The sequence below is a fragment of the Xylocopa sonorina genome, chromosome 10, assembly GCF_050948175.1.
Source record: "Xylocopa sonorina isolate GNS202 chromosome 10, iyXylSono1_principal, whole genome shotgun sequence".
Lineage (NCBI taxonomy): Eukaryota > Metazoa > Arthropoda > Insecta > Hymenoptera > Apidae > Xylocopa > Xylocopa sonorina.
In genome coordinates, this window is record NC_135202.1 from 2727966 (window position 1) to 2755415 (window position 27450).

Genomic DNA, 27450 nt, shown 5'->3' on the forward strand with positions numbered 1-27450 from the left:
GAACACGTACAGACTCGCGCGCCGCGACGATTCCACGGAAGTTACACGATTCCGAGGGAGGATCGCGGTCATAGAAGTGACGGAAATATAAAAGTCGCTTCGTCCGACGAGTTGTCTATAAATGGTAAAAAAGTGGTATAAAATGAAACGGACATACATAAACGTTCGTGGCAATAAAAAAGACTGTCCCGAGGAAACAGCTCTACCTCGAAATGATGCGACTCGCGTTGAAATAGTTGCTCGCTCCGCGCGGCGATCGGGCGTGTCCCACGGACGCCGCGAGATTAGACCCGCGATCGATCCTCCGCCCGTCTCGAAGCTTGGCGGAGGATCGAACGCGCGACCACGTCTCCTCCCGCCGCGCGGATAAACCGTGTACGTGTGTCTGCGCTTAATTACCTAATTATGCATGCGCGTACGTACGCGACGCACCTGCGGCACGTGTGCGTACGTATGTGTCCTTACATACGTAGATACTTAGAACGTACTTACTTAACGGGTTAAGTCGCACCAGTCTCCGGTAGTGAACCGTTCTTTTCGTCTTCGTTCGAAATAAAAACCCCCTCTTACACTTCGACTCTCCTTTCTCTCGTGCACGCTCGCGAGACACGCGCGCGCACACGCACGCACGCACGCCAGAGGTATATCCATCCATTCGAGAGACACGCACCTCGTGCACGCAGCCTCGCATTCGATCGCACGCACACACACACACACACATGCGCGCGCGCGCGCACATGTACACCACTCGAGCGCCATTCGAGCGACGATCGACTCGATCTTAGAATTTCTCGTTTCCCGACGGCCTCGCCTTGATTCGTCGGCCTTGTACTGACGAGCGTTATACTTTTCTGCGTTCCCCTTACGTTTACCTTAATCTTACTATGTATATATAAATATACAAATATATATAAATGTACACGCGCGTGTTTATATATATTCATATATATTTATACATATATTTATAAGTATGTATATATGTATGTAAATAATGGTGGCTAAATTGACAAGTGTTTATATCGAAGGTGTTTGTTTCTCTTCTCCTCTTTTTGAAGATCTAGGCATAGATCCTAGACTGGCAATGTTTTAAGGTATGCACGTCCGTGGATTCGCCGTTAGTTTTCAATTTTTGTCCGCTCTCTGTTCTATACTTTTGTTCTTTACCAACGCTCGCCTGTTTCCCGCACGCGATCGTGCACGGGAACCAGCGAGAAGAACACGTCGCTGGGGGAATTTACGATCGGCGTGCAGCGATTGGAATGTCACGAAGTAGTAGTCACAGCGCGGTTAGTCGTCCGACTGGTCTGACCAGTGACCGTCCCTATCTCCTGCTCGAACGAAGCACAGAGACGCGACTCGTTCCCGGTGTTCTTCTTTCGACATCTTTGGTCTGACGCTTTGTAATTCACGTTAAAACAAGTTAGAATCGGCAATTCTTTCTTTTTTTCTTTTTTTTTTCTTTTTTTTCTTTTTTCCGTCTCCCATCCGGTTTACTTTTGTTCGTCGTTTTATACTCTACCTCATCTATACAGTTCATCGATCACCGCTTCGTCTCGAAGTAATCACAGCGTTATTTTAGTCTGTCTCATTTCGACGGGACTATTCGCAAACTGGTTTCACCCCTTTCTTTCTATGCTCTGTCGCATCAGTCTTTAACCGCACGTTTCGTTTGCCGTACGCGCGCGACCGTCGCGTTCTCTTAGCTTATTTCCCCTCTTCGAGTATCGGTACCAGATCGTCCGCCACTACGTCGCTGATGTGCAAGTAGATGATCCAGTACATCAAGTTGAAACAGACGAAGCATACCGGAAACACGATGCGGGAATATTTGTCGATATCCGATGGTGTCATACCTAGTAAAGAAACAACGATCGATTATCTTGTCTTAGCCGGTCGTCGAACTAGAGTTCGTTAAAAGAAAGCGATATGAATATGCAATCGCTATTAATAGAGTTACTCTCTTACTTCCTGTCGGAGAACAATTTTATCAACGACTGTGGATCAGAAAAGAATCGAGCAAAATTAGTTGGCAATTGTTGGACTCTATAATCTAACTTGTACGAATCAAAACGTTCGAGTCTCATTGAACGTTCGAGCGTCGGAAGAAAAGGTCGCAAGAGTATAAGCTCGGAGGAGAATATTCGTTCGTACCGTAAAGTTTGCTGATATCCTTGCCAGGATGAATGAGATGCTGCGGCGCAGGCGCTGCCTCCTCGTCAGCCCGTCCGTTAATGGTGTTCTCGAGCGTGCCACCTTTGCTGTGTGCTTTCGGGTCGTGCACCTTGAACCGCACCTCCTGGACAACACGGGACCACTTACAAGAGACACGGCAGTTCGGCGTGGGGTGTCCTTCTCCGAGGAAAACCCCTTAATTTGGTAGATTGGCATGCGACATCGAGGATGGGCAACCGCGTGTTCTACTACTCGACGAACGTTTAACACTCTAGCTTTCTATATTTTAAATCTCAAGTTTAAAAGCGATAAGACTCACCTGACGATAGCTACTCGCACGCTCTCCTGTTCGTTTAATTAATTACGAAGCCGTACCGGTGTTAATCACATTCGGAAATGGAGAACGACGTCTCGCTTTTATATACGCGTCATTTTTATCGACGCCTCTCCTTCAGGTGTTATTTCATTTTCCAAAGCCGTAAAACACTGACCGATGAAACGAGTCGCGGTAGTTCCGGTTTATGTCGTTGTTCCGTGTCAAAGAACGAGTAATTAATCCGGTTCGGAATTAATTAAAACGCCTGATTCTGGCAACACTTTACACGCGCACCGTGACGCCGTGCGTCCGTCAGCACCACCTTCCGTCTGTCTCGCGCCTCCTCTTGTGGCCCTCCCCCATCCTCCCCCCCCCCCTTTAATATTTTTCGTTCCCGTTTCACAATCCCGGAGATTAAAAGAAAATTTATAGTGCATCGCGTTTCCGTGCGCGAGGTGCGCCGCCGGCCGGCGGAACGCGACCAAATGGGAATTCATTTCACAGAACCTTTTAGCTTTTGACCTTTCGCGGCTCGATCGTGTTTCGAGTGAAAAAAAAACATTTCGTTTCCCTCCCCCTCCTCCTATGGTTTCGTTTTTTTTTTGTTTTTCGTCGGAGGTCCATCGAAAATCGAACGCTTGCGGACAGGTTTAAGTTCGACGGCTGAAATCGTGTCGTGCGACGAGTTCCGGTGCGCAAGTTGCCGAAGAACGCATCAGAAAATGATAGCGACGCTGATAAAAGGCAATGCTCGGCGAGTGAAATAAGTGAAACAGCTATCTACGATGATCGTTGCTAATCACGATCCTATTCTACTGCGACTAGTAGTTCTGTCTGCTGTTTAATTTCAATTGGTGGCTAAAGGCGCAACGCGTTGCAATGCTGACGGCAACAGAAACGTTCTAATTGGAAAGAAAGACGAAAGGGGTGCTACTGGTTGGCCGATGTTACACTCACAGTTTGCTTTGGCGCGTGATCTCCGTGATCACCAGGTACACCGGGCGGTCCTGGATTCTCTCTCGCCGTCTTCATACTTTCCGCGATCTTTTGGAACCGGTTCTTCCTCATCTGAATCCTCTTTGCCATGTAGCCCACCGTCGCGTATTCTGCGAAGACAGAGAGATCGCGGAAATAATCAGACAGGACGGTACAAGTATTATACTTTTTACTGAAAGTACGTTACATTTTCATCTTCGTTTTCCAATTTCAATACTATTCTACCCTTCCGATTGAAAAGCACTTTTGATTGATCCCTCAAATTCACCGCGTATTTAAGGATTTCGCAGTATTTTCGGTAAGTGAAAGTGTACGATGGTACTCACCGAGCAACGAGGCGAACACCATGACGAAACAAGTGCCCAGGTAAACATCAATGGACTTGACGTAGGAGATTTTCGGTAACGCCGCGTTCGTCGAGGACATGAGGGTGGTCATGGTGAGCACGGTGGTCACTCCAAGCGCCACTCGAGCGGGGGTCGCGTTACGGTTCAGCCAGAAGCTCACCCACGAGATAATGACGATCAAGCCCGATGGAATGTAGATTTGAATCAGGTAGTAGCCCATCGACCGTTCGAACTGGATCTCGCAGGCCAGTCGCGAATAATTTCCTACGATTAAAAGATCGACAGTTAGGACAGGGGGACGGAGAGGCGCCATGAAATGTCTCATCCCGTTCATTACTTCTCGTTCACATTTTCTTTTCCATCTCCCTCTTTCGCTCTGCCCTTTACATTTTACACTTCCTTTCTCTACATCTATATCTCTCTCTTTCCACGCTGGTCGCTTTTCATTTTTCCATCCCCTTTGCTTTCTCTACTCTCTTCGTCGAATAGTCTGGGCCAGGGTGAACGTTCATCCCGCGTGTCTTTTTAATTCTCCCTCTCTCTCTCTCTCTCTCTCTCTCTCTCTCTCTTCCTCCCGTTTCCTCTCATTATTCGGACGAATCCGCGTTTCGCCCCCGACGTTGGCAAAGACGTCGAGCAAAGTTTCGCGGCGTTGATGGATCTCGTGCGTGCGTTTCGCCCCCGAGACCACGTCGGATATCGCGTGTATGCTCGAGGAAAGGAGTTCGCTTGAACAACGAGGCCGGGAGTAGGTGGAACGAGAAATTTGCGTGGATGGAAAATCGAGTTGCATTGGTTTCTTTCGCGGTGCAGGCACCCGGGAGTTTCCTAGCCCCTCGCCTAGCCCCTTCGCAACGAACTGGCAAGAAGAATCCGCGCAACGTTCACCGAAGGTAAATGGGATTTGCTCGGGGGCCTGATTGCTCCTCTCCGCCACGGTTATGAGCTCGGTCGTTCGCTTCGAGCACGCGGGGACTTCAAAGAGAGGACGCGGAAGAAGGGTGGAACTGATGACGCGGTTTGGGATAAAATAGCTCGCGCGATGCGCCGGAACGACGCGAACGACGGTTACAACGCTTGTTCTCGGACGAAAGAATATTAACTCGAGCTTTAATGGGAAATGCAATTCCAAAGGAAATTTCGTTGAAAGGTCGCTGATGAGAGACTCCGTTAAAAGTTCTTTCTACCTTCTTAACGTCGTTAGCGAGCGGGAATTTTTAATAATTATTCGAGACTCGGTCTCTCGTTAAATACGTTCGTGAAATATTTAGCCGTTAAATCGAGCGAAGATTATAAAGTTGGCGACGAATGAAGCCCGAGGACCGGCCGCTTCAACGTCCACCGAGGTGGCGCAGCATTTGCATAGGGGACGTGACCGCGAGAAAGAGAGAGATATCGATCGATCGATCGATCGACGATTGTTTAACGTAGAGTAACGTTGCTGCGAGCGACGTCGTAGCTGCGGACATCGGATAGCGCAAAACGTGTCTCTCCACCTTACCCATACCGTTAAAAGCGAGGGTTCAATTATTGTTATTATTTATTTATGAATTTTTTTTGTTTGTTGGTGGGGGTGGGGTTCTATTCATACATTACCGGTAGTTAGACTAATCTCCATGGCTCGTTGACGGTGACCAAGGACCTTGAACTGAGGCAGGGAGACCTCGTTGCTGACACCGACGCTGTTCGGGCCCTCGTTCCACTTGTACCGGATGTCCCTCATCGTGTATCCGACTGAAAAAATAGAGAGACCCCCCGCGGTTGGTACGTACCTTCGCGGAAGCCCTCAAACGCGTATCAGCTCCGAGGGGGCCTCCACTTACCTCGCACCCCCGTCAAAACCCCAACAAGTCCGCTCATTTTACACTTCCCTCTTTTTCTCTTTATATTATATCAATGTATATATTATATATATACATACGTTCATTTACTCGTTTACATATCGCTTTTATATTCGATCGTGAGTTTATCCTTCGATCGGTTCGCGTCTCGTTTCGTTCGTGATCTCCTCTCTTCGAACATCTTTCTCTGTCCTCCTTTCTATCTATCTGTCCCTCTCCGTCCGTTTTTACTCTCTGCGTCGTTCACGAGAGGCACCCGTTTGCGCCCGCGTTGATTCGCGGGGGGCAAGAAAAATCGATTACGAACGCGAGATGACATACGAACGTGACTCATAAGTCACTCGTCTACTTTGTTTCTATTTTGTTTGTTTGTTTGTTTTTTTATTTTTTTTTTTTTTTATTTCGTGCGATGATCTCGTAGTCGGTTCGCGCGATCCCTTCGATCGCCGGACACGATCCACAAGAGATGATCGTGGTGATGTTGTCGTTTTAGCAAAATAATTCTTTCTCTTATCTTTTCGAACTTTCTAAGAGCCCATCGTGTCGGTTTGATCTGATGTTGTGGGTGGTTTCGTCGGAGGTCGGCTCGGTACTATTTCCGTTTTCGTTCGTGGCTCGAGAGTTAGTTCGCGGCGTGCGAACGCGTGTGCATCGAAATGGAGAGCGGTCGAGCGAAATACAGCGAAATAGTACGTCACCGACCTCGGACCCGTGATAGGGGACTAAATCGGGAACGATGGATTCGTATGGGGAGAGTTCGTCTTCGTCCTTTGTTCCGTGGATTTAAAAATCGATGACAGTCGATTGATTGGTCGATCGGTCGATTGGTCGTATGAGTTAGCCCCGGGGACGGTTTCGTCCTAGCGGGTAAGCTCTTCCTTGATCGGAACGATCGGTTGTGTTCGCGGTGATAAGGCAACACGGTGATATCGGTGCATATCGGTGCGAAATAAGAAACAAAAATAAACGGATTAAAAAAACAACGAAAACATACATAATACTTATATACATGTACATAATAAGAAAGAAAGAAAGAAAGAAAGAAAGAAAGAAAGAAAGAAGAGTCGATCGTAGCGAAAGAAAAAAAGAAAAGGGAAAAGAATAGTACAGAACGCTCCACACATATCGTACTGCACATAACGGCGTGTACACGCGTGTGAACATTACATTACAACAAGTTAATAGTCATTTAACCATCTGCGCGAGCCTCTGGACGAAGTTTAGAAGGAAGAACTAATAAGAGGGGGATATCTACCTGTAGATAGGTGTATGGTTGTCTGTCGTTGCCTGTGACCGAGCACGCGAAACTGCGGTAGTTCCACCTCGTTCGAGATGCCGACCGACTGTAGGCCGGCGTTCCATTTGTACCGAATATCGCGCATTGTGTATCCAACTGCCGGGAGAACAAGAACACAAATATCTTCGCTCTAACATACAATAATTAGACACTTAAGTTTTGTGTGGTAGGTCTTAGGGGGAACTTTCAGGGAAAACAAGGTTGTTCCAGGGTTCAACTCTGAGGAGCGGGGGGTTTGGTTCGTATGGTTGGGGTTGTAGAGAGAAGCAAAAAGTTTCATCGAGCACCCTAAACCGTGTCCGTTAGATAATCTGTTATTCACACGTTCGTACCGAGCGTGTGTCCATTTTCTCGCTCGTTACATTTCGGTGTCGGCTTAAGGTGCGTGTCTGCGCTGCAAAAATCGAGCCAGGCGTTGAAACGATGGTCGACTGAAACGACCAGTTCGTTTCAGCCGATTACCAAACGCGTAATTGGAAACGATAATACTCTGGACGTTTGCGCGTGCGCAGCGTTTATAATCATCATTTATGGACGTACAAAAGGCACTTCCGTATTCAATCCGATCGGTTTGTTAACCGCCGCTCGCGTACTTGGGGGCGTTTTCCCGTTCACTTTCCGTACGTCCATAATTTCCCACGCAAAACCCGTTATACGGTACAATACGCGCGATCGAGGCCACGAGGAACAAGCTATGCGTCATCAGTTCTGAAAATAATAACCGAACGAAAACAACGGACTTTTCGTTCGTTTGTACCTCGTATTTCGAAGAGATTCCGCGGAACCGTGATTGCCGTCGAATTTTCTGCGATCGATCGGAATTCACGCCTATTTATGCTCGTCTAATTCCTCGGCGCGGCCTCGAGCGTGCACATACCGGCCCGAGAAACATTCCTCCGTAACTGAATCTTAGGTGATTACGATCGTTATACCGCATTCCAGGCACCAAAGTGGAATTCCATCGCGGCGTCGGCCACATAGCGCGAGCATCGGCGAAACGTGGATTAAGCGGTCTCGCGACCGAGTATTCGAGATTAACTGCTTTTGTTTGTGGAACACGGAAATACTGTTGCCGTTTCTACCGTTCCGGTTGCTCATTTTCGCCCGGCGAATGCCACCCTGTAATTCCGCACGGGCGTACGCTTTCCGCCGCGCGACAGATTTATCTCTACGATGCTCGCGACTACTGGCGTCTATCGATTGCTGGACCGATCCACTGTCGATTGCTTTTTGACGCGCGAACGGGTTGCTTCGTATATCGAGTTCCGTTCGAGGTTAGTCGCGAATAGAATAAATGCCGCGGTGCGACGATTTCGTTCGAAAAACGATTCCAAAGAAACGAGAAAGGACCATCTTTCCGCCGATGTTCGCGGCGCGTGCGAAGAATCGACCGTTCCTGTTTTCTTTTTTCCACTGGTAGAAACGTCCTGGAGTGGGGTATCGTCAAGCATTATAAGAGGGTTCAACGGGTGCGGAGGGAAGAAGGGAGAGGGTAAGAGCTGCGGCCGTTGAATACTGTAAGAAAGGAGGGTTTGCGGCAACATTAGCAAAGAGTAACAGTATGGGATCCGGTAGTGGTGGTACCAAGTCGAGGTTATATAAGACGATAAGTGGAAAGTGTATAAGTAGATATGGAGAAGCGAAGAAAAAAAGTATCGTGCGTCTGCATGCGGTGGTCGGTGCGGGATTTGGAGAACGCATAGGTGGGCTCGGCGAGTGGGCGCGCGCCTCGGCGCTCTCCCACGCGCGGGCGTAACATGCAACACAGCGCCACACAGTCTCATGCTTCGTGCCACGTAATTTTGTACGTCATGCCCGATGCCGCATGCTTTGTGCATTACCAGTGACACGAATTCTGAACACGGAATTTAACTTTCTTTTTATCCCCGCTGGAATGGCCGTTTGCAGTATTCAAACGTTCGCGAGGTACGCTATCCTTGGATCCAATTTACCCTGAATCGAATTCAACCGATCGAATTTTCACGGAAACACGGGGATCCTTTCCCCTCGAATTATCATGGACAGCGATGTCGTTCGTTTGCTGCGTAGATCGAACTTTACCGAGTTTCGAACTTTGAAGGGGATCCACTCCAATTTAAGAGACCCGTTTGGTCGACAGATTCGAACCTCGTTAAAGTTGCGTTATGCGCGTACAATTAGCACGCCACTCCGAAAACTCGGTCCTTGATTAAGAGAGCGGAACAAAAGATTTTCGTGCCAAAGACATGCCGTCCTTCATCTAGGGGACAGGGGGTTCCATCAAAACTACCATCTATATAGTATATATGGTGGCATACGCAAATGTGACCGGGGAATATGGGTACCAATTGCGGAATATATCAAAATCAGAGAGACAGAAAGAAAGACAGAGAGATAGATAGATAGATAGATAGATAGATAGAGAGAGAGAGAGAGAGAGAGAGAGAGAGAGAGAGAGAGAGAAAGAGAGAGAGAGAGAAAGAGAGAGAGAGAGAGAGAGAAAGAGAGAGAAACGTATCAATTGATAGACAAGATAGATCATAACCAGATATTCGGAATAATGTAGGCATACCGAACGGGGCCACGGCACGTCACGTGGTGGCTAAGATGCTGCAGTCGTTTCGTTCTTACATGCGCTGGGCTAGATGCACAATGCGTTTTAATTCGGTCGCACGGTAGTCGACACGTCGTTTTCTGTGTTTAGCCTCCTTCGGGGCTGGCCGTCGTCGGCCCTTACTACGTCCCCGGACACGAGGCTCAGTGCTATATGTCGGAGGCTTTTTAGAGGGGCCGGGGGGGCTTGGTTTTTGTGATAGTGATGGTCAAGTGGTGGTGGTGGTGGTTTTGTGACAGTGGCAAAGTGGTGACTTTCGGTATTAATCATGTAGCACACGTTCGTAAAGGCGTATCGTCGTCGGAGCCAAGAAGTATTTACTCGCTTTCGATCGTCCGGAAATTCTTATATTTACAGCCGTGCGTGTGCTCAAATGGTTCCCCCAAGTTTCGTGCGATTTCTCCGTCGATTTTTCATCCATTTCTATATACTTTATTATTATTATTATTTTTTTGTTTCTCTTTTACTTATTACTTGATTTTTCTATGGATCCCTTTGAATGCTTCCGTCCGAATCGCTCGGAGTACGCGTTCCCTGCGCGTGTTCTCGATCGAGCGAACGCTAGAACGCGATAACCAGACGTTCGAGTCGCGTCTCGAGCGCTGTATGCGGAGAAATTACACTAAAGTTCGCTGAGACCGACGTGATAATTCATAACAGTGGTAAATTGGTACAGTGGAGACCCTTCGGAGGATGCTCGTAAATTGGTCTTACGGTTATGTACGGTTTTGTCACGTAGATTGCGATCGAGGATGCGGAGACTCGTACTTGCGTTCGAACTATGCTCGACGACCTTTTTTCCGATTGTCAACAATCTCTTTCTCTTTCCTTTCCTTTACGTATTCAGTTCGTATTTTATTGGTGTTCCTTCGACACGCAGAAAATCCACCACAAAATTCGTCTGCTCTCGCTGCGTAAACGTCGGTCGGCTCGATATCCACCGGCGGCGGATTAATGATCGACTGTACTACTGCGCGATCGAGCTTACTACCTGTCGTTTCGAGTTACTGCAAATTGCACGTCCGCACTCGTCGGCGGAACAACGTTAATGCGTACCAGGTGAAACGTCATAAATTGGCACGACAACAAAGGCCTGCACGGCTGTTTTCCTCTGTTTTTTTGTTTTTGTTTTTTTTCCCCGGCCAAACGAATTCTCTGGCTGGACCAAGTTCGTCGCAGGTGGCCCGTGCCGTCCCGATAAATCGCAACAATAACAGGCGAACGTTTAACGTTCGCCATTAACGAGATTTAAAATAACAACGCGGACGAATCACGGTCGAAAAAAGTTCAATTAATACCCTTCGCCCCATGGCCATTGGAAGCGGAAACAAAACCCACTCATTGTTTTCCGCGAATTAAGATAGCCGAGAGAAATATCACGCGACTCGTTGAACGCGAACGGTAATGGTATTCAGTTTTTCGGGTAACGAAGTGTTCTCTGGCTGCAAAGTGTGGCCGATATTTTAATTGGTATGTTTAATTGGACGCGTGGAATTTGACGGTCGGGCGTAGTTGCGTTAATTAGGATGAATCGCGCGAGAACAGGAGTAACCAGGGGGAACGCGAATCGATCGATTCTCTATAATTATTTATTGCTTCGAGATAGAACTGAACGTATCGGTATTTTTATTTCATTCTCGCAGAATTCGAACGTTTCGTCGTAGTTGCGATCTTAATCGTTATTAATTACCGTCTCGCGAGGAGAATTGGGGGCGGATGGGGACGGAAATACTCGGAACGACGGTAATAATTTCGTCCGGCGACGAGGCTGGGGCAATTAAGGACGAAGCCACGATCCGACTTTCTACTCCGCGAAACTAATCAACGAACTTGGTCAAGTCACTTTGATATCTCAAGCGTCCGACTTTCGTCGTGTCCTGCAAACGATCGAGTTTTAATATGGATCCGTTAGCCGGGACGAGTTAGCCCGAAACTTTTTCCATTGTCCCCGTATAGATTACCGATCTCCGTTCGAGGACCGCTACAATCAAAGGATGCGTTTCGCGACTCATTTTCGTTACTTCGTCGTCCCTTCTCCATCCCTTCATCGTTCGATCCCTCTCTACCGTAATTTCTACAGATGTGATACAGATGTATATATATATGAACCTTGCTGATCACCAAGCCCGTCCGTTCTGCCATTTATTTGCGAATCGAGCCGTCGACAATATCCGGGCGTAATCGAGAGCCGAGCCGGACGGAGCCAGTTGGCGGAGTAAATGGCACAATTACGGAACATATTGAGACGGGGCCGAATGATTTAATAGCTGTTGAACGATCCGACCGCCGCTCCGATGATCGTTAACGAATTAGTAGGTTATCCGTAGTTTCGCTCGTTCGCGCTAAATATTTCCAATGAAAATCGCTTGTACCGTTCACGCGAACGATCGATCGGAAAGGGATCGAGAGGACGCCGCGTCGATTGCGATTTCTAGAGGGTCGAAGGGAAAGGCCGGTTGCCGGAGAGATAGAAAAAGAGAGAGCATCCGGGCATCCTCTTTCGGTTTCACACATCCAATAATCGCGTGCAATTTGCAGCAGTGACACTGTACGCACACGTACACAGATCATTTGCGCGGGCGCGCACATACATACACACAGAGAGGAATTTCGCAGCCGCGCGTCAGCAGCCACGCGAGAGTAGGCTGTGGGAGGGTGGTTGGCCGGCTTTTCCGTCTACGTGCCACCGTACACTGGTGCGTTACCAGGGGGTTGGTTCTCCCTCGTTCAGCGGGACCCCTGCGTTCTCTATACTCTCGTAACACTATTAGCAGCCTAAACGTAGCGCGGCTCGTCCGATCGAGCCGTTTGCCGAACTCAACGTCAGGCTGATTGCGTATACAGCGGGCGTCGCGACTGAGACGGCGGCCGTCTCCGGCTATTGCGGACGCTTCTCGTCAAGGTGCTCTTGTTGTTCCGCGCACACTGTGCCTCGTTGCCGAGCCGAACGCGTGATTCGAATTGAAACGATCGAGACGGGCGTACCTTGCAACTCTGTTCGACGGCTTCCCTCGTCTATTTTTTTTTTTTTTTTTTTTTTTTTTCGAGAAAGTCTCCGATGAGAATCGTGCGTTCGTTTCGCGTCGCATATCGTCGGATTTGAACCGTCCTCCGACAATTTCTTGTTGTCGGAAGTTAAAGTCCTCTCTGTTGAAAAATTTAGTCGAGACGAAAGGCACGCGTCTGGCTTGGCAAGTTCACGATGTCACGTTTGTATAGAACAGTCATCGTGAATGGTACAGAAAAACCCAATAGGAGTGAGCGAGAGCGGGTGAGTGAGCGAGTGAGTGAGTGGACCGAGTGAATGAAAGTGATCCACGACGATGTCGCAGATCGTGTGACTGATTCGTGTGTCAGTGAGCGTGTAAAGTGGCGAGTGATGGACAGACAGACAGACAGATAGATAGACAGCTAGAGAGGAGAGAAGATAGAGAGAAGAAAGAGGGAAGAAGATGATAAGGGGGATAGACGAGGGTGGGGGGTGGGGGGGGGGGCGGAGGAGACAGAGAGCGGTGGCTGTCGCGTTTGAAGGGGGTGGGCCTGTAAGGTGTCTGGTAACGATATTTCGTATGAGCGTGTAAAAGAAGAATATACGAAGTTTCCTTAGGTTTCTTTTCTGATTTTGTTGTTTTTTTTCTTTTTCTTTTTTTTTCGTTTCTTTTTCTTGTTACGCTCGGCGCAAATGTACACGACAGAAGCGTGTCTTTCTGAGCTTATCTGAAAAAGGGGTTGAAAGCGATGTACAGTCGAGTCGCGTTCGACGAACGGCGATCGACACTCGTTTCTTTATCCTTTTACGAATGCAACGGAGTTCTCGCGATTCACTTTATCACTCGTTTCGTTTTAACACGGCGAACGTGTCGATCGCCGTCTCCAAGATCGGCAATCGTTGATGCTCCGATGATAGATTCGGGTCGTATGTTAACGTGTACGTATGTAGCGTGTCTGTGTGAACAGTGGACGGAGGCGAGGGTGTCGAACTTTTCTCAGATCGTCACTTCGGTTTAGTATGTATGCATTTATACACGCGCACACGTGCGTACTTACAGCTCTCGATCTCGATATTGCAGAGCTGTCGGTCCATCGGAAAGTATTGCAGATTCATCGGACACGATGCCGTGATCGTTAAACTGTAACAAACAGTGCAAGAATCATTTCGAAATCAATTCCATCCATCGAATCTAATTTAGGGGAGGAATTTCTAGCTCTCGAATCGATACCTCTTACCGTTCTTTCCTTCTTTTGCTTTTGCTTTCGGTTCGCGTCGAACCGGTTTCAAGTTTCCAGACGAAGAGCACCGCGAAAGGGTGTGCACCGGCGGAATTAGGTATGCATGGATCGTCTGAATATAGCAGCACCGTTAATACCAGAACACTTCGGGTCGGTTCGAAGGGGAGCAATGGATACGAGGGATGTTACGACCAGGCGTCGAAGGAAGAACGGGAGGGTGGTAGCGGTGACAACCGATGCGCGGTAGAAATTTGTCGTGGCTGGTACAATTGCTCCCTCAAGTGTCTAGGCGGTTCCCCGGCGGTACGAGGTATCGAAACGAGGTTAAAATCGCGCCTGAACATGGCAGTTTTATCGCGCATTCCCTCTCTCGCAAGAAAATATGTTCCATTACTTGAGAAGTCTTCTCGGCTGGTGGGTTCGCCGACTTTCGTCGAAAGTTGCGCAACGAAATACGGTCCTGCGGAAAACGGTTAGATCGCTTACCAAGAGACCGTCCTCCCGCTACCAAAATCAGTTGAGAGAATTTTTTTCAATTTCCACAAGCATTGTTGAACGATATATTGAGAAACATTTTCAAAAGCGTATTGTGCTTTTTTTTTGGTTTTTTTTTTTTTTTTTTTTTAAAGCCGTTGAATAATTTTTAATAAACCCGTTCAGCATTTTTGCCGTTCTGTTTCCAGCTATTATCTTCCTTCCCAATCCTACGCGCATTGTGCAACGTTTAGACTGAAGCTCGGTTAATATAAACGTTTATAAAAATCGATGAACCGAATGAAAAGGTGATTGATTAACGCAACGAAAGGTACCGCGGACGTTCATTTCCATGTAACAATAGTAACGCTATCGCATATTGTCCGTAAAAACTGGTTCTGCGTTGAGAACGTGTCCCAGATAAAAATTGTCAAATTTAAATGCCTCTCCCTGCTGCTATTCGATGATCGAAAGTATAACAAACCCTCCTCGGGTCACGTTGAAATAGAGGTAAATAGTAAAAGCGTTTCCACTCACCGTATACTACGCGTGATGCTTCCCGAGTGATGGATACGAATGAACTCGTTGCTGGTGGTAGCGATGTGAAAGTACGACTGCTTCTCGTTGACGAAGAATGTGTCCGGCACCCAGATGTTCTTGATGAACTCCGAGCCGACGCTGAGCGTCTCGACGCCCGTTCGCTTCTTGAACGCGAGCCGTGGGTCCGTCCAGAATTGCCGGAAGTAAAAATCCAGCGTAAAGTCCTGGCATAGGGCACACACACGCACACGGGTGCATTTGTTAGAGCCGCAAATGGTGGCGGTGATTCGTATTCGACACCAGCGAGAACGAGCGTGGAAGAGCGTCGAAAGCGGTCGAATTTAGTGGGAGGTGGTGGTGGTTAAAACCCGCGCGGGGGTGCGTATTTTCGATTAGACGGGAATCGCGCCTGGGAATTACAATGGCCGACAAAGTATCGAGCCGAACAACGTGACGCGCGACACGTACGCGGTGGATTGACGGGATTACGCGACGTTTCATACAAATAATAAATAAATTTGCAACAGAGCGGTATACCCGTTCCGATAGGACGCGATTATCTTTTCACGTTGTTCCTCGTTTATTCTCGCGTGTGTCGTTTGCTATCCCTCTCTCTCTCTCTCTCTTTTTCCGCTCTTTATTCGCGAGGATGTCACTCGAGGCGAGAAGGCAAATTCAGTGTTCTCTCGATGGATGAATATCGTGGAACGCCCCGTGAAATGAAGACAGAAAGAGGGAGAGATGGAGAGTGAGAGATCGTTTTTTTGTACGCGAAATTGTCGCGAGATTAAAACAATCAGGGTAAAAACAGTGAGGCGCAACACCGGGAAACGAAAACGTAGAGCGACGCGATCGGATAAGATAGGGGCTCGAGCGGTTGGTTAATGGGAGAGGAAACGCAGAACTGAGATCGTGAACGCCGACAGGAAGCTCGGAACTCTTGTCGAGCGACGTTGTGCCACGCGCCGTGGTTATCGTAGGGCGCTAAATCGGCTACTTGAACACTCACGTAACCCTATCGAGGCCTCCTTCAACGCTCCGTTTTGATCTCACGCTGGGCGCCAAGCACGGACTAATTTCACCGGCAGCGAAGTCTTTCGACGGAGCGTGCGAGACACGAAGGATGCCGGATAATTGGAAATATTTAACTCCTGTCCGGGAACTAGATAACTCTTCGATCTTTTGAAACGTTGCGCGTCTCTCGTACAACATTTGCGAGTGGAAATAAAAAAGAAACCGCGGCTTCCAGAGCGTCGGGTATTCGTAAACCTGTTCGCATTCGCGATTTATTACACGGACGAGATGTTCCGCGTGTTAATGAAAAGATACGCGAGGCAGCTCGTCCGGAGCGTCGTAAAAACGACACCCAATCACGAGGTATCTCGCAGGCAAAGGAGTAAGTAGTCGCGAAATACGTGGTCCGGGACACGGGCGTAGATTTAAAAATCGCGTGAAATCGAACGATTTTCATACACGGCAAATGATTTCGCGGTTTAGTTGTTTGCGTTCGGAGGAACGGAAGATTGCGAGACGGTTGATCAAAAATTTCACGCATGACCAAGGAATCGGAGCGCGATTGAATAGCCACGATTTTGCGCGAAACGATTCGAGAGCGAAAGGATTTAATATTTAGAGGTACCGCCGCTTTAATGGTCGATCGTCGAGCGGAAATATTGTAATTTAACCGTTCAGAAATAGATTTTCGTGGGAAGATGTTGCGCGTTTCGAAGCGTTCGGGGGCCATCGTTGAAACTTTGATTACTTTGTTCGGCTTAATCGGGTGAAGAGTGGCGGAACGATTTCGCGCGCGCGCCCCGTGAATTTATCAAACATTATTACGAGCAATTTTAGTCGGGAATCTCCATCTGGGAAGCCGGGTGTCTAATACGTTCGATAAAGAAAGTTTAAGTAGCCGAGCGAATAGCTCCGGCGCAATCAGTTGATCCCGACGGCTGATTTATTATTCGAGCTCCAAGTTCCTTGATTATTCTATTATTAGTAGGGGGGGGGGGGGGACGTAATTACAAGCGAGCGCATTTGAACGTGGTTATAGTTAACAAAGGCTGGTAACGAAAATGCTATTAAAAGTTTCGTTATCAAAGTCGTGTAACGGGTGTATCGATCGCGCTCTAAACTGATCGTATTTGCGTTACATTTGGGTGATTAAAAGATTAAACCGTCCAGACGCGAGCTCTTGAAACGCGTGCTTCTCGGCGTGTCAGAGGACGAAGGGGTTACGAATTTAAGTAAACTGCGAACAGAGGCAGAGTCGACGCGTTCCTGAAATCTGAACGACAGCCCGAAGTACGCGCGATAAGGATAATTCGGCGGAGCTGAAAATTATACGGGTTGGAGCTCGCGGTATCGGTATCGCGGAGCACGGTTCGCTCGCGTCGGATCCCTGTCGACGTGGTCGATCTCAGTGAGGAAGTTCCGCGACGCGATGGTAATTCGTGTGTACACGCGAAAGCGGTGGGGTGCATGGACCGTGTATATATGGTAATTATATATATGTATATATATATTCCATACATCGACTAAAACTACTCGGGCAATGCTACATGGTACGTGCAAGCATGCTACGGAACATCGTTACAGCTACATGCTCTGGCTACTGACATTGCGCTGCAGAAGAGAGAATTGCGGAGAATCTTAACGGTAAATACGATACTTAGGCTTAATCGAATTTCGAACTTGACAAACGGTAGCAATGATATGCGGCAGGATCTGAAAGTTGTTGGAATTTTCGTGTGAAATTGATTAGCTACGTCTATCGTTTCCCACCGGCGCAGCTGTTCGATATCGAGAGAAAAATTATCGGTGTGAAGCCTGTTTCGAGATTATCGAATAGTATTCGTGCTTGGAGTTTCGCTAAATCGTTCACCGATTACGCTTTGTTCGTTATGATCGCATCGGTTGGGTAGACGCGATCGAGTTTGCACGGCGTGTTTTTACTCGACGCGCTCGTACGCGCGATGCGCGTGCAAACACTTCTCTGCGTTCGCTGTGAATTAAAGTGCGCTGGTTCTCCAGCGGGAGGGAAAAGGGAGTTTTATGCGCGCACGGTAACAGTCGTGACAAAAATTTTGATTTACTATACAAGTTCCGTGACAAAGGGAGGGAAAAGGGTCGCGGGATTTTGCGACAAATAACAATTGCCTCTATAAATCCGCAGACCCGCGTTCTACCGTCACGTTGGACACAAATTTCCGTCTCCTACCTTTTTCCTTTTTACCTTTTTTACTTTTTTATTCGCATCAACGTTACGTCGAGGATTTTACGACTATTATAAACGCGGCACTCTCGTTGGAATTTTCGCAATTGTTATAGGTGTGAAATTTCGTTGGACCAGGGGAAAATGAGAGAGAGAGAGAGAGAGAGAGAGAGAGAGAGAGAGAGAGAGAGAAATTCGGGAAAGTTTAGGAACGAACTTGGACGTTTTACAGCTCCAATAACGGCTGACACTCACTCCAGCGATGCTGGAAGGATTTCAACCCGAGGCGACGCTTACCGCCGTCATCGACGCTGTATACGTAGCCGCGATATTTTCGTGACGTTTTCAACGCCCGGAAAGTTTTATGCCGGATAAATGTACGGATTTATGCTATTGCGATGCCTGGATACCGCTCAAAGGGTGGAGTCGAAAGACGAAAATAATAAAAGGGGAATAAATAGAAGTCCGTTTCATCGTGCTATATCGTCCGCTATTAATCGAACGACCCTGTTCGCCGAGAATAGCGACAGCTCTATTTTCGCAAGGGTATCAGAGGAATTTCCAGTCAAAAAATTCATTCACTCACTCACAGAGTGTGGAAACAGAGAGACTTTCAACGAACAACGCAAGGCGAATACGCTCGACGCGCAACTAACTTTTCTAAAATCGAAGTGGTGCTCGTGTAAGGATGCATCCAGCATCTCGATATCTGGCATCGTCTACTTCTCAACGAGTTCTCGGTTCCAACCGTTCCCGTATTAATTGGAGGCCGTGTAGCGGTCATAAGTAGTTTCTGATGCGAACGCGGATCCATGAACGCAAGTTTAATTAAAGCGGTCTCGAAAGTAACTCCGTTGTAACGTGGCGTCGATGTCACTTCGGGCGGAAGTTGTCACGGCAGCAAGCTTTGCTTCGTTTGGCGTCCCTCCAGGCGCAGTGCAGTCGTGTCGTGATGCGCACTCGACGTCTAATTTGTCCTGCCATGGTTTTCGCCGCTCGTTACCATCGATTCGAAAGATCTTACGAACCCTTCGTGTCCGAATTTTACCGTCGCGATCGTGCGGCCTGACATTATTATACCGGCTGCCGCTTTCCAACTTCCCGCGAGAGTATGCGGTAATTTAATTCCTGACGAAAGAATTATCCTGGCATCTCGTGAATTTCATTCCGTAGCACCGCGACCAGGTTTCTTTGGACCGTGGTGTTTGAAAAAGTTCGGATCGGATTTTAGGGGTTGGGAGTAAGGACAAGTTATATTGTTCTGTAACTTTTCTATCTATGCGCGTTGAGACTTTCCGTTCGTTCCGATGAGCGTCACGGTACTGTCCGATAACTACTTGAATCGGCAGAGTCGTACCACAGATTCGATCAGAAAGTTTTTGAATTTCTGTTGCCGACAATCGTAGAAGAGAAACAGGGATCCAGAATCGACGTAACTGAAAGAAACAACGTTCTCAATATCGCTAAAACAAGTGTAATGTGACAGAAATGGGAACTGTAGTATACTTCAGACAAAAGTTTGCATCTGACCAACCATTAGTCGCGATCTACCGTGGCAGATTACTCTTACTTATTAAATACGTAAATATGATTCGCCAGACGTCGAAACAGTACCGCGCGTTCTTCTGTAATTCATACAAATAGATGACCAGATGCCTGTGATAATTGTTCAAGAAGAACACGATCTCCTCACGAGGTCGCTCGAAAGGGAGCGTCTAATCCGCGAGCACGATGGATGGAACGTAAGCGACACTTCGTCGAGCGTATCCAACAATAAGGACAATTTGCAACTTTTCCCAGGCAGGAGAAGAGAGTCCGCGGGGTATGCGAGAGTCTGCCTACGGGGTATGTCGAGATAGAAAAGAGGTAGAAGATGTAGAAGAAGAAGAAGAAGAAGAAGAAAAAGAAGAAGAAGAAGAGGCTACCAAGCACAGGTAACGAAGCTGTTACGCGCACAGAGAGCGAAGCAAACTCGAAAAGCGGAAGCTGGCAAGCGAATCGGAACTGAAAGGAAATGAAACTAGAAGAAGAAAAGAAACGCAACAGAGCGGTGTATGTACGACGAATGACGGAGAGGCGAGAGAAGGCTTCGCGAGTTATCCCTGTTCGCGCCTCGACGTTATCGCCGGTCCGTGTGCACGCATGCACCCCAAATCTTGCGACACACCAGCGCGGACTGTTGGCTGCAAGCGCGCGGGCACGCGCGCACACGCGCACACATATAGACACGAATAATTGGAACGCACACGGGCATCGTAGTGATTGATAGCGACCAGAAGCGTACTGCACACACTGACAATGATACAGCACAATATAGGTGTCGTATTATATCCATAATGTAATATAAATATATATACGCGGTATATATATATGTATATGCATAGATATCGAATGACGGAGTACTGGTATAGCCTCGATCGTGGTCGTGACGTAGCGCGAGCTGTACTCGTTCATTTTAATTCTATTGCGTTTCGTCGGCTGGCCAGAGGGGATGCAGGGATGCGGGGACATGACGGCTCTCTCTTTTCGCCACTGTTCTCGCCTCCTCTTTTGCCTCGTGTCCCGGTCGCGTTCGTTTAATCAAAAACGCGGGTGTCCAGAATCCACGAGAGTAAAGGCCAACGGGAAAGGAGGGGATGAAAGAGTGGCGCGAATCGATGGAGGAAACTACTGGCTCCTCCGCTCGTTCCGCGACGAGCTTCCGGATATGAAGAGGGTAGAGGACGAGCTTCCGATCGAACGATCAACGATCGAGGTCGGATCGGTCCGAGGGGCAGCTTCAACGGGGAGCGATGGACACGGAGGCGTTTTTAAGTAGATCCGTGGGTAGGAATGCACAATGGAGGCTTGCCAACGGGTTTAAGAATCGCGAGTCACGTCCCAGGTGACAGTGTCGACTTGATTTGGTTTCCGCACAGGGCTCAACACCTGGGGTCCAGTCTCGTACATTCAGCTCCAAACTTGCGTGTTGGATCGCGATCGTCTTAAACGCGTTTCGTTAGACAAAATTGATAAACGATAAACCGAACATCGGACGCGCGATCCGTTGGAAATACGAGCGGCGAGGATATCTCGAGTCTGGAATTGTGCGGCAGACGAAAATCGATTCAGTTTCGTGCCAGTTTGAAACTGATTGCAGACACCGGAACAGATACCTTTGAATACTACAGGAGTATACGCAATACACAATACGTTATATGATTACGCTATATATATACGTATTTTAAATATCGAGAAAGAAAATATAATATATATATATATATTTATTTATTTATGTATACCATACGTGACGCTGTATACACGCTTATATACGTATACATCTAGAGTTTACGGAAAAATACGTGTACGTCTACGCGTATATATGCGTGCCTCAACGTATATATGTGCGGCCTGCAGTACTCGAATCGCGATCTCGCGATATTTCGCGGTTCGCGCGGGGTAATCGTGTTACCACTTATTTCGAAGGGAATTCGAGAAACATCGACGGACGGCATGGGTAATTGGACGTGACAGTCTCGCCCCTCGATCGGGTGAATCTGGTCCAGCGTCCGTTTACTTTTACCACCCGGCTCGTAAAACCTTTCCGCGCGATAAAACGGATCGGCGAGAGAACGATCGTGCGCGTCGCGTGTGAATCGTAAAGTGCGGAATCCTCCAGGCCCCGTATCATTTTCGGGACTACGTTCTACCGCGTTCGAGCTCCCGTCGTCGATTCGAGCACCGCGGGTAGGGCCATGCAACAAGAACATCGCAAATCGAATTAAACGAGTCAACCATAAACCATAAACGAAGTGGACAAGAATATATCTTGCGAAGACTGTGGAACGTAGCAAGGTTCCCTTGTAACAGTTCAGCCAACCAAACAGCTGTGACGAGCTATAAAAACGTAGGTTAGTAGGCCATCCGTGTAGTGTGTGAGTGTGTGTGTGTGTGTGTGTGTACGTGTGTGTCTGCGTATGTACGTATGCGTGTATCTCACTTTTTCTTTCGGCTCTTCCATTTTATGGACGCGCGGAGTCTGTACACAAACGTGTGTGGGTGTGTACGTGCCAATATGCCTCTTGCTGCCAACGTAAATATCGCGAGCCGCGATGCCTACGTGTCTCTTGGTGCACGTTTACTTCCGGTACCACGGTCGGAGAATTCCGTGAGATTTCGTCGCGCGTACCAAATACTTCCGTTACCCTAGACAGAGTTCCACACGGTAAGAGATGGATCTCGTCGATAACGATACTTTATACGCGATACACTGGTTTCCAGCCGGTGTAACGGTTGCGTTTTGCAGCCGGATCCGAACAATGCCGGCCGACGATGAATATTCACGGTCGGAATATTTATTAATCTTACTCGCGTCCCCGTTCACGGTTGTTCTTTCGTCGAGTTTCACGCGGAATATTCAGGCGCGCGCAGGTGCGTGCACGCGCGCCGATCGCGGATATCGCGGGACGACCGATCGGCAACAAGCGGCATAGTGGGACTGAATGGGCGCGGTCGAGATGCTGATTCGCGTGTTCGGACGATCGATCGATCGAGCGAGCGGGGCGATCGATCTCACGGCGAACGCTGTTCAAGTGTTCAAGTCGAGAAAAGGGGGGGAGTGGTACGCGTGTCGGTACGCGCGCGAACGCCGATAGGAGGGTCGAGAAAAAGAAAACGGACGAATACGGAATATGTCGATGTGAGTTCTGTATGAGTTTCAGAATGCAAACTGTACCATCAACACTTCGGACACGGAGCTGATGCTGAGGACGTACATGGTGACGCCGACCTCCACTGGTGGACCTGCAATCAACAAAACCATCCGGCCTTGGTCGCTCTGATTATCCGCTAGTTTCAAAGTTTCCGTACATGTGACAGGTACATTGTACGAAGACAACGGTAAAGTTCGTGTGTTACCCCTGACTCGCTTATCCGTAGACGATCACCCGGGAAAGGTACGCGTAGCTGACTGAACGCTGAAACGACTTTTCGAATGCAGACGTATCGCTTGTACAAAGCAACCGTTCGATCGTGTCCATAATTTTATTTTCAGAATTTACACGGAATCAGGGGTAAAATGCAAGCGTACAAGTCGAAGAGAGCTCGCACCCTGCACGGAACCAAATCAACAGCACTCGTCGGCCACGTTGCTTTCCAAGCTAGAAGAATTATTTACACACTCGACTCGTTATATGTATGTATAATATAATATCTATTATACATATATATAAATACACATCAGAGTCACGTGCCAAGAAAGGTAATTTTACCTTGCTCGATAAATCGTCCTTTATCTCGCTTTAATTTCTACACTAGTTCCTTATCGTCGTGTTTCCTTTGTTCCTCGTTACATTTACCCTTCGCACATTTTCCGTTTCTTGTTCTACGGCATTGTTAGCCGAGCATGTCATTCTAATTACTCCGCGCCAACTATACGCGTGTCTCTACTTCGTATCACCCGGAAGTATCCGGTTCGTTACTATCTCCGGTTTCTGTACCGTTTTTTTTCTCCTCTCCATCGCTATAATTCCGTCCCTATTACCTGTCCATCCCTCCCCCCATTCCCGAGCGATGCATCGATTAACTTTTTTACGTCACGTTCGTAATCAACTCTCGAGCTTTAAGAAACGGATAGCCCCAAAAAAATTTGCTGTCATTATCACTGCGATGGTCGATTCCGGACGAGCTGTTAGTCGCGCGTCACTGTACATCTCTATTTCCTTCCACCGTCCCCGTCTGTTTCGCTTTTTCCCCCCATTTCGTTCACGTTTCTTTCCCCCCTCGTTTTCGACGATTCAGCTATTGGACGGACATGAACGTGAATGGTTCGTTCGAGACGTGGAAAGAAAACGGAGTCTTCCGGTGTTCCGAGAAGACGAACGTGTGATACGTGCGGTGTCAGACACAGAGGGTGAAGAAGGTAGTAGAAGTGTGGTTGCGAACGGTGGTGATGGGCGAGAAGGGCGGCGGCGACGGCGGGTCAGAAGAAGGGGCGAGGGGGGGGGGGGGGTCGACAAGGGGGGTTTTAATCGGGCGGAATAAAATATAGAATAATAATAATTGTAAGTGATGGCAGGCGGGCAGCCCATCTCAGCAACCGCGGCATAGCAGCTAGCGTCTAAAAAATGGTCTAAACGGGACGGTTCGTGCGTTTGTATAATATATATATATATATATATGTATATTATATATATTATATTATATCCAAAATTGAACAAGATACTATTCTTCTACTTAGAGAGGAAACAAAAGTGTTCGTTCGTTTTATCGTTTCTCGTTACAAGAGCAGACCACGCTTCAGACAGCTTAAAGGCTAAAAAAGTAACAAGCAGGAGACAGTGAGTAATAACTTGGTCTACACCCGGAAAAAACGTCGGATCGGAACGATTCGGTTCGCTCGTTCTATAGACGGAGACGCGTGTGGATACGTGAAATGTATATATATATATCGTACGAATGAAAGTAATTCTAAATGGATAGTCAGAGATACGACGAGAGAAAAAGAGCGTGAAAGGAGAAGCGTTTCGTGCCTTTCCAACGGACTGTGTTGTACGCGTAATACAATTACAAACCTTTCGCCGCGACCACTGTTCAGCTGAGATGCTGAGACGTTTTTTCTGAGTGTAGCCTACTTGATGGTTTGCGAGCACTTTGATCGTTTCACACATGCGAAATAGTACTTTGTCCATTTTTGGTTCCGTGTCGTTTTTGTCGTGTTCTAGCCGTGGTCCGCGGCCACGAGTGTTCCCGTGTTCGTTCGTGTCGGTGTATACCATGCACGCGCACAATTATACTAACATTAATACGAGTCGCTACTGCGGCGTAACTAGGCGGACGTAATGCAACGTATCAAGCTGGTCAGAGCTCTTAACCAAGTTTGGGTTCATCTCGTTAGTACCGAAGTTGCAGTGGCAAGCCGCCTTCGTAACTCGGACCGTTTAACCGTGCCATTTACGCGCACTTTATGCGCACACCTTGGCCCCCAGGATGCTCACGCTTGCGCTCGCTCGAGGAAAAGTAGCGCTCAGTTTCCTGTTTCTCGAGCGAGCTCGAAATTACTTCGTATAATAAATGTATATAGATGTATTTCCAGACATGATCCCTCGGTAAGAAAAAGTTTCTTCGTCACTGCGGTGCTTGCGATCCGAGCGGAGCGCAACGATCCCATCGTTGTGCCTTGATAAAAATCGACGGTCGTTTTCGCATATGAAAGAGAGAGAGAGAGAGAGAGAGAGAGAGAGAGAGAGAGAAAGGAAAAGAAATCGGATAAAAGTATTGAAACAGCTACCGAACAGAACGGAATAGGGATGAACGAAAATTCGCCTCGGATTGTTCGAAAATAGAAATTGGAAAAATATAAATGAAAATATGGCAGAGCGCCGCTAGGAAAGCAACCGTTCGCTCCGATGTACAAACGGGCGGTCCAATTTGAACGTCCGTGTGTCGAAAGAGGGAACAAGAATGAAAAAAAAAAAAAAAGAAATGTTGGAGCCGGGTAATAAACGAGCGCGTGGGAGCTTCTGATTAAAATTTGGTCGAACCCGGGGCGTCGATTGGGCGCAGCGTGCCAAGAAATTGGACATCGAGCTGGGCGGAAGGAGCGCTCGAACAGCGGCCGTCTCTGATCGTAATCGTGTTACACGATTGTCGTGGCCGTTCCGGGCGTTCTCGCGAAACGAAGAGCAGATCAAAGGAGCACACAGCTCGAGGCGATGCGGTTCTGTGCACGGCAACCGAACTAATTTCATCGGCGAAGCGCCAATCGGGCCCTCGACACGTACGAACGAGCAAGCGAGCGAAATGGCCGACCGAGCGGGAGCCTCGTCCCATCGGACTCTCCAACCCTTGCTCCAACCCTTTCCCACCCACGATAGAACCGGATTAAACCTTACGAATTTCCTGCGCCCGTGCCCCGATTAATCGACTATCCCGTGCACGCGTCTCGTCTCGATCGATCGCGGGGACGACTTAGCGCGCGAGCCACCGATTTCCAATCGGAACCGCCGTCTGGAAAATTCTATCAAACATTGAAACTCGTACATTCCGGGAAAAGCGTTGCGAATATTCGAGTCGAGGTTGAAAATATCGCGATAGAGCGTGGTTCGATCATCGGCGAATGTTGTGCCAGCGAAATGGGAACCAAAGACGGAACTTCAGAGGGAATCTAAGCATTCCTGTGCGCGTGCATGCATCCAATGTGTATGTGTGTGTGTGTGTGAGCGCGCGCGTATATGTGTGTACGTGTAGTTACAAGTACGCATTCGTGTCTTTTGTTGTTCGATGTTACTTTTTCGGAGCAATTTCGCTTTGTCGAGCGTGTGTGTATGTGTGTGTGTCGGTTACGTGTCTGGACGTACGTCCGTTCGTGTGTCTGTGCACCGTGTTGGTATGTACATGAGAGATCGTGGCTGGAACGATTGGCGGCAATCGTTCTTTTTCGAGTAAACGGGCACTAAAAAGAGAAGTGGTTACTCGGGCAAAAGGGGGTTGGGGGGTGGGGGGCTGGGAGATATATGTTTTAGTCGAACGATCGGAATGATTGGTAATCGATTTTCAGCGTTAATGACTGAGTAAGACCTAGAGGCATAGTACCATTTTCACTTCGGATAGCGAGCTGATACTCAAGACGTACATGGTGACGCCCACCTCGACAGGAGGACCTGAAATCGAAGGTTAGTCAGACTGAGTCGGCCGTTTCCGGCCGCGGACAAGTTACACGATGAGGTGACTATGGCTTTTTTTTAATTCACTGATCGTTAAATTATTTGTTCGTATCATTCTCATTTCAGTTTCTAGATACGTATGTATGTATGGTATACTTTATTCTTTTTTTGGCTTTTTTCGTTTCATTTCGTGAATATTTATTGTGAGTGTCGAATGTCATGGGTATTAAGTGGTATCGCTACGTCGGATGGATCGCTGAAAGTGGTAATTACTCTCGATTAGAGGACCACCAGGATCATCGTTTACTCTTTTTTTCGGCACGTGTGCTTGGGCATGTCGTTAGAGATTCATTGATACCTTGAACGCGGTGCTGAAACGTCGATCGGTTTTCCATTTATTTCGTAAAGCAGACATGGGAAGGGAGAATCTGTTGATCGTATAGCTCGATTCTTTCCCTTTTCATACCTGAGAATCGATCGCTCGCTACATATGCTTTTACCCCTTAATGCACTATTAAATACGAAATTTCTCCTACGTAACGACTAAACTCGGACGAAGAAGTAAAGTTCATAAACATAGTTCGACGGCTGGCTCTAGAATTTGATTAAGAAAGTAAAATAGGGTAGCTGTGTCGGACAAGTTCGAAGGGGAGGAAGTGAAAAATAAGGGGCGAGAAAGTTAGTCAACGAAGAAAATCGTTAGAGCAGACATTTCCACGGTAAAGTTGACTCGTAAACAACAGCTCTGCCAGCGGCATCGCGCGCCATTTCGTCGATATATCTTCATT

General features: G+C 47.9%; 1 protein-coding gene across 16 annotated transcripts in view; it reads right to left on the minus strand.

Moving 5' to 3' along the window:
- Nucleotides 1-1608: 1608 nt before the first annotated feature.
- Rdl (Resistant to dieldrin) overlaps nucleotides 1609-27450 on the minus strand; it is a 62188-nt gene continuing 36346 nt past the window's right edge. The window contains exons 1-10 of one of the 16 annotated variants that reach the window (XM_076902810.1): nucleotides 26592-26655; nucleotides 22735-22802; nucleotides 14804-15030; nucleotides 13610-13692; nucleotides 6928-7065; nucleotides 5428-5565; nucleotides 3811-4095; nucleotides 3446-3594; nucleotides 2152-2314; nucleotides 1609-1853 (exon numbers count right to left, since the gene is read on the minus strand). In XM_076902810.1, the coding sequence (XP_076758925.1) occupies nucleotides 1705-1853; nucleotides 2152-2314; nucleotides 3446-3594; nucleotides 3811-4095; nucleotides 5428-5565; nucleotides 6928-7065; nucleotides 13610-13692; nucleotides 14804-15030; nucleotides 22735-22776 (1374 nt within the window). In that variant the 5' untranslated portion in view covers nucleotides 22777-22802; nucleotides 26592-26655 and the 3' untranslated portion in view covers nucleotides 1609-1704. Of the gene's footprint in view, nucleotides 1854-2151; nucleotides 2315-3445; nucleotides 3595-3810; nucleotides 4096-5427; nucleotides 5566-6927; nucleotides 7066-13609; nucleotides 13693-14803; nucleotides 15031-22734; nucleotides 22803-26591; nucleotides 26660-27450 lie in introns of those variants that run through there. The other 15 variants (XM_076902794.1, XM_076902797.1, XM_076902795.1 and 12 more) reach the window with 15 other exon arrangements.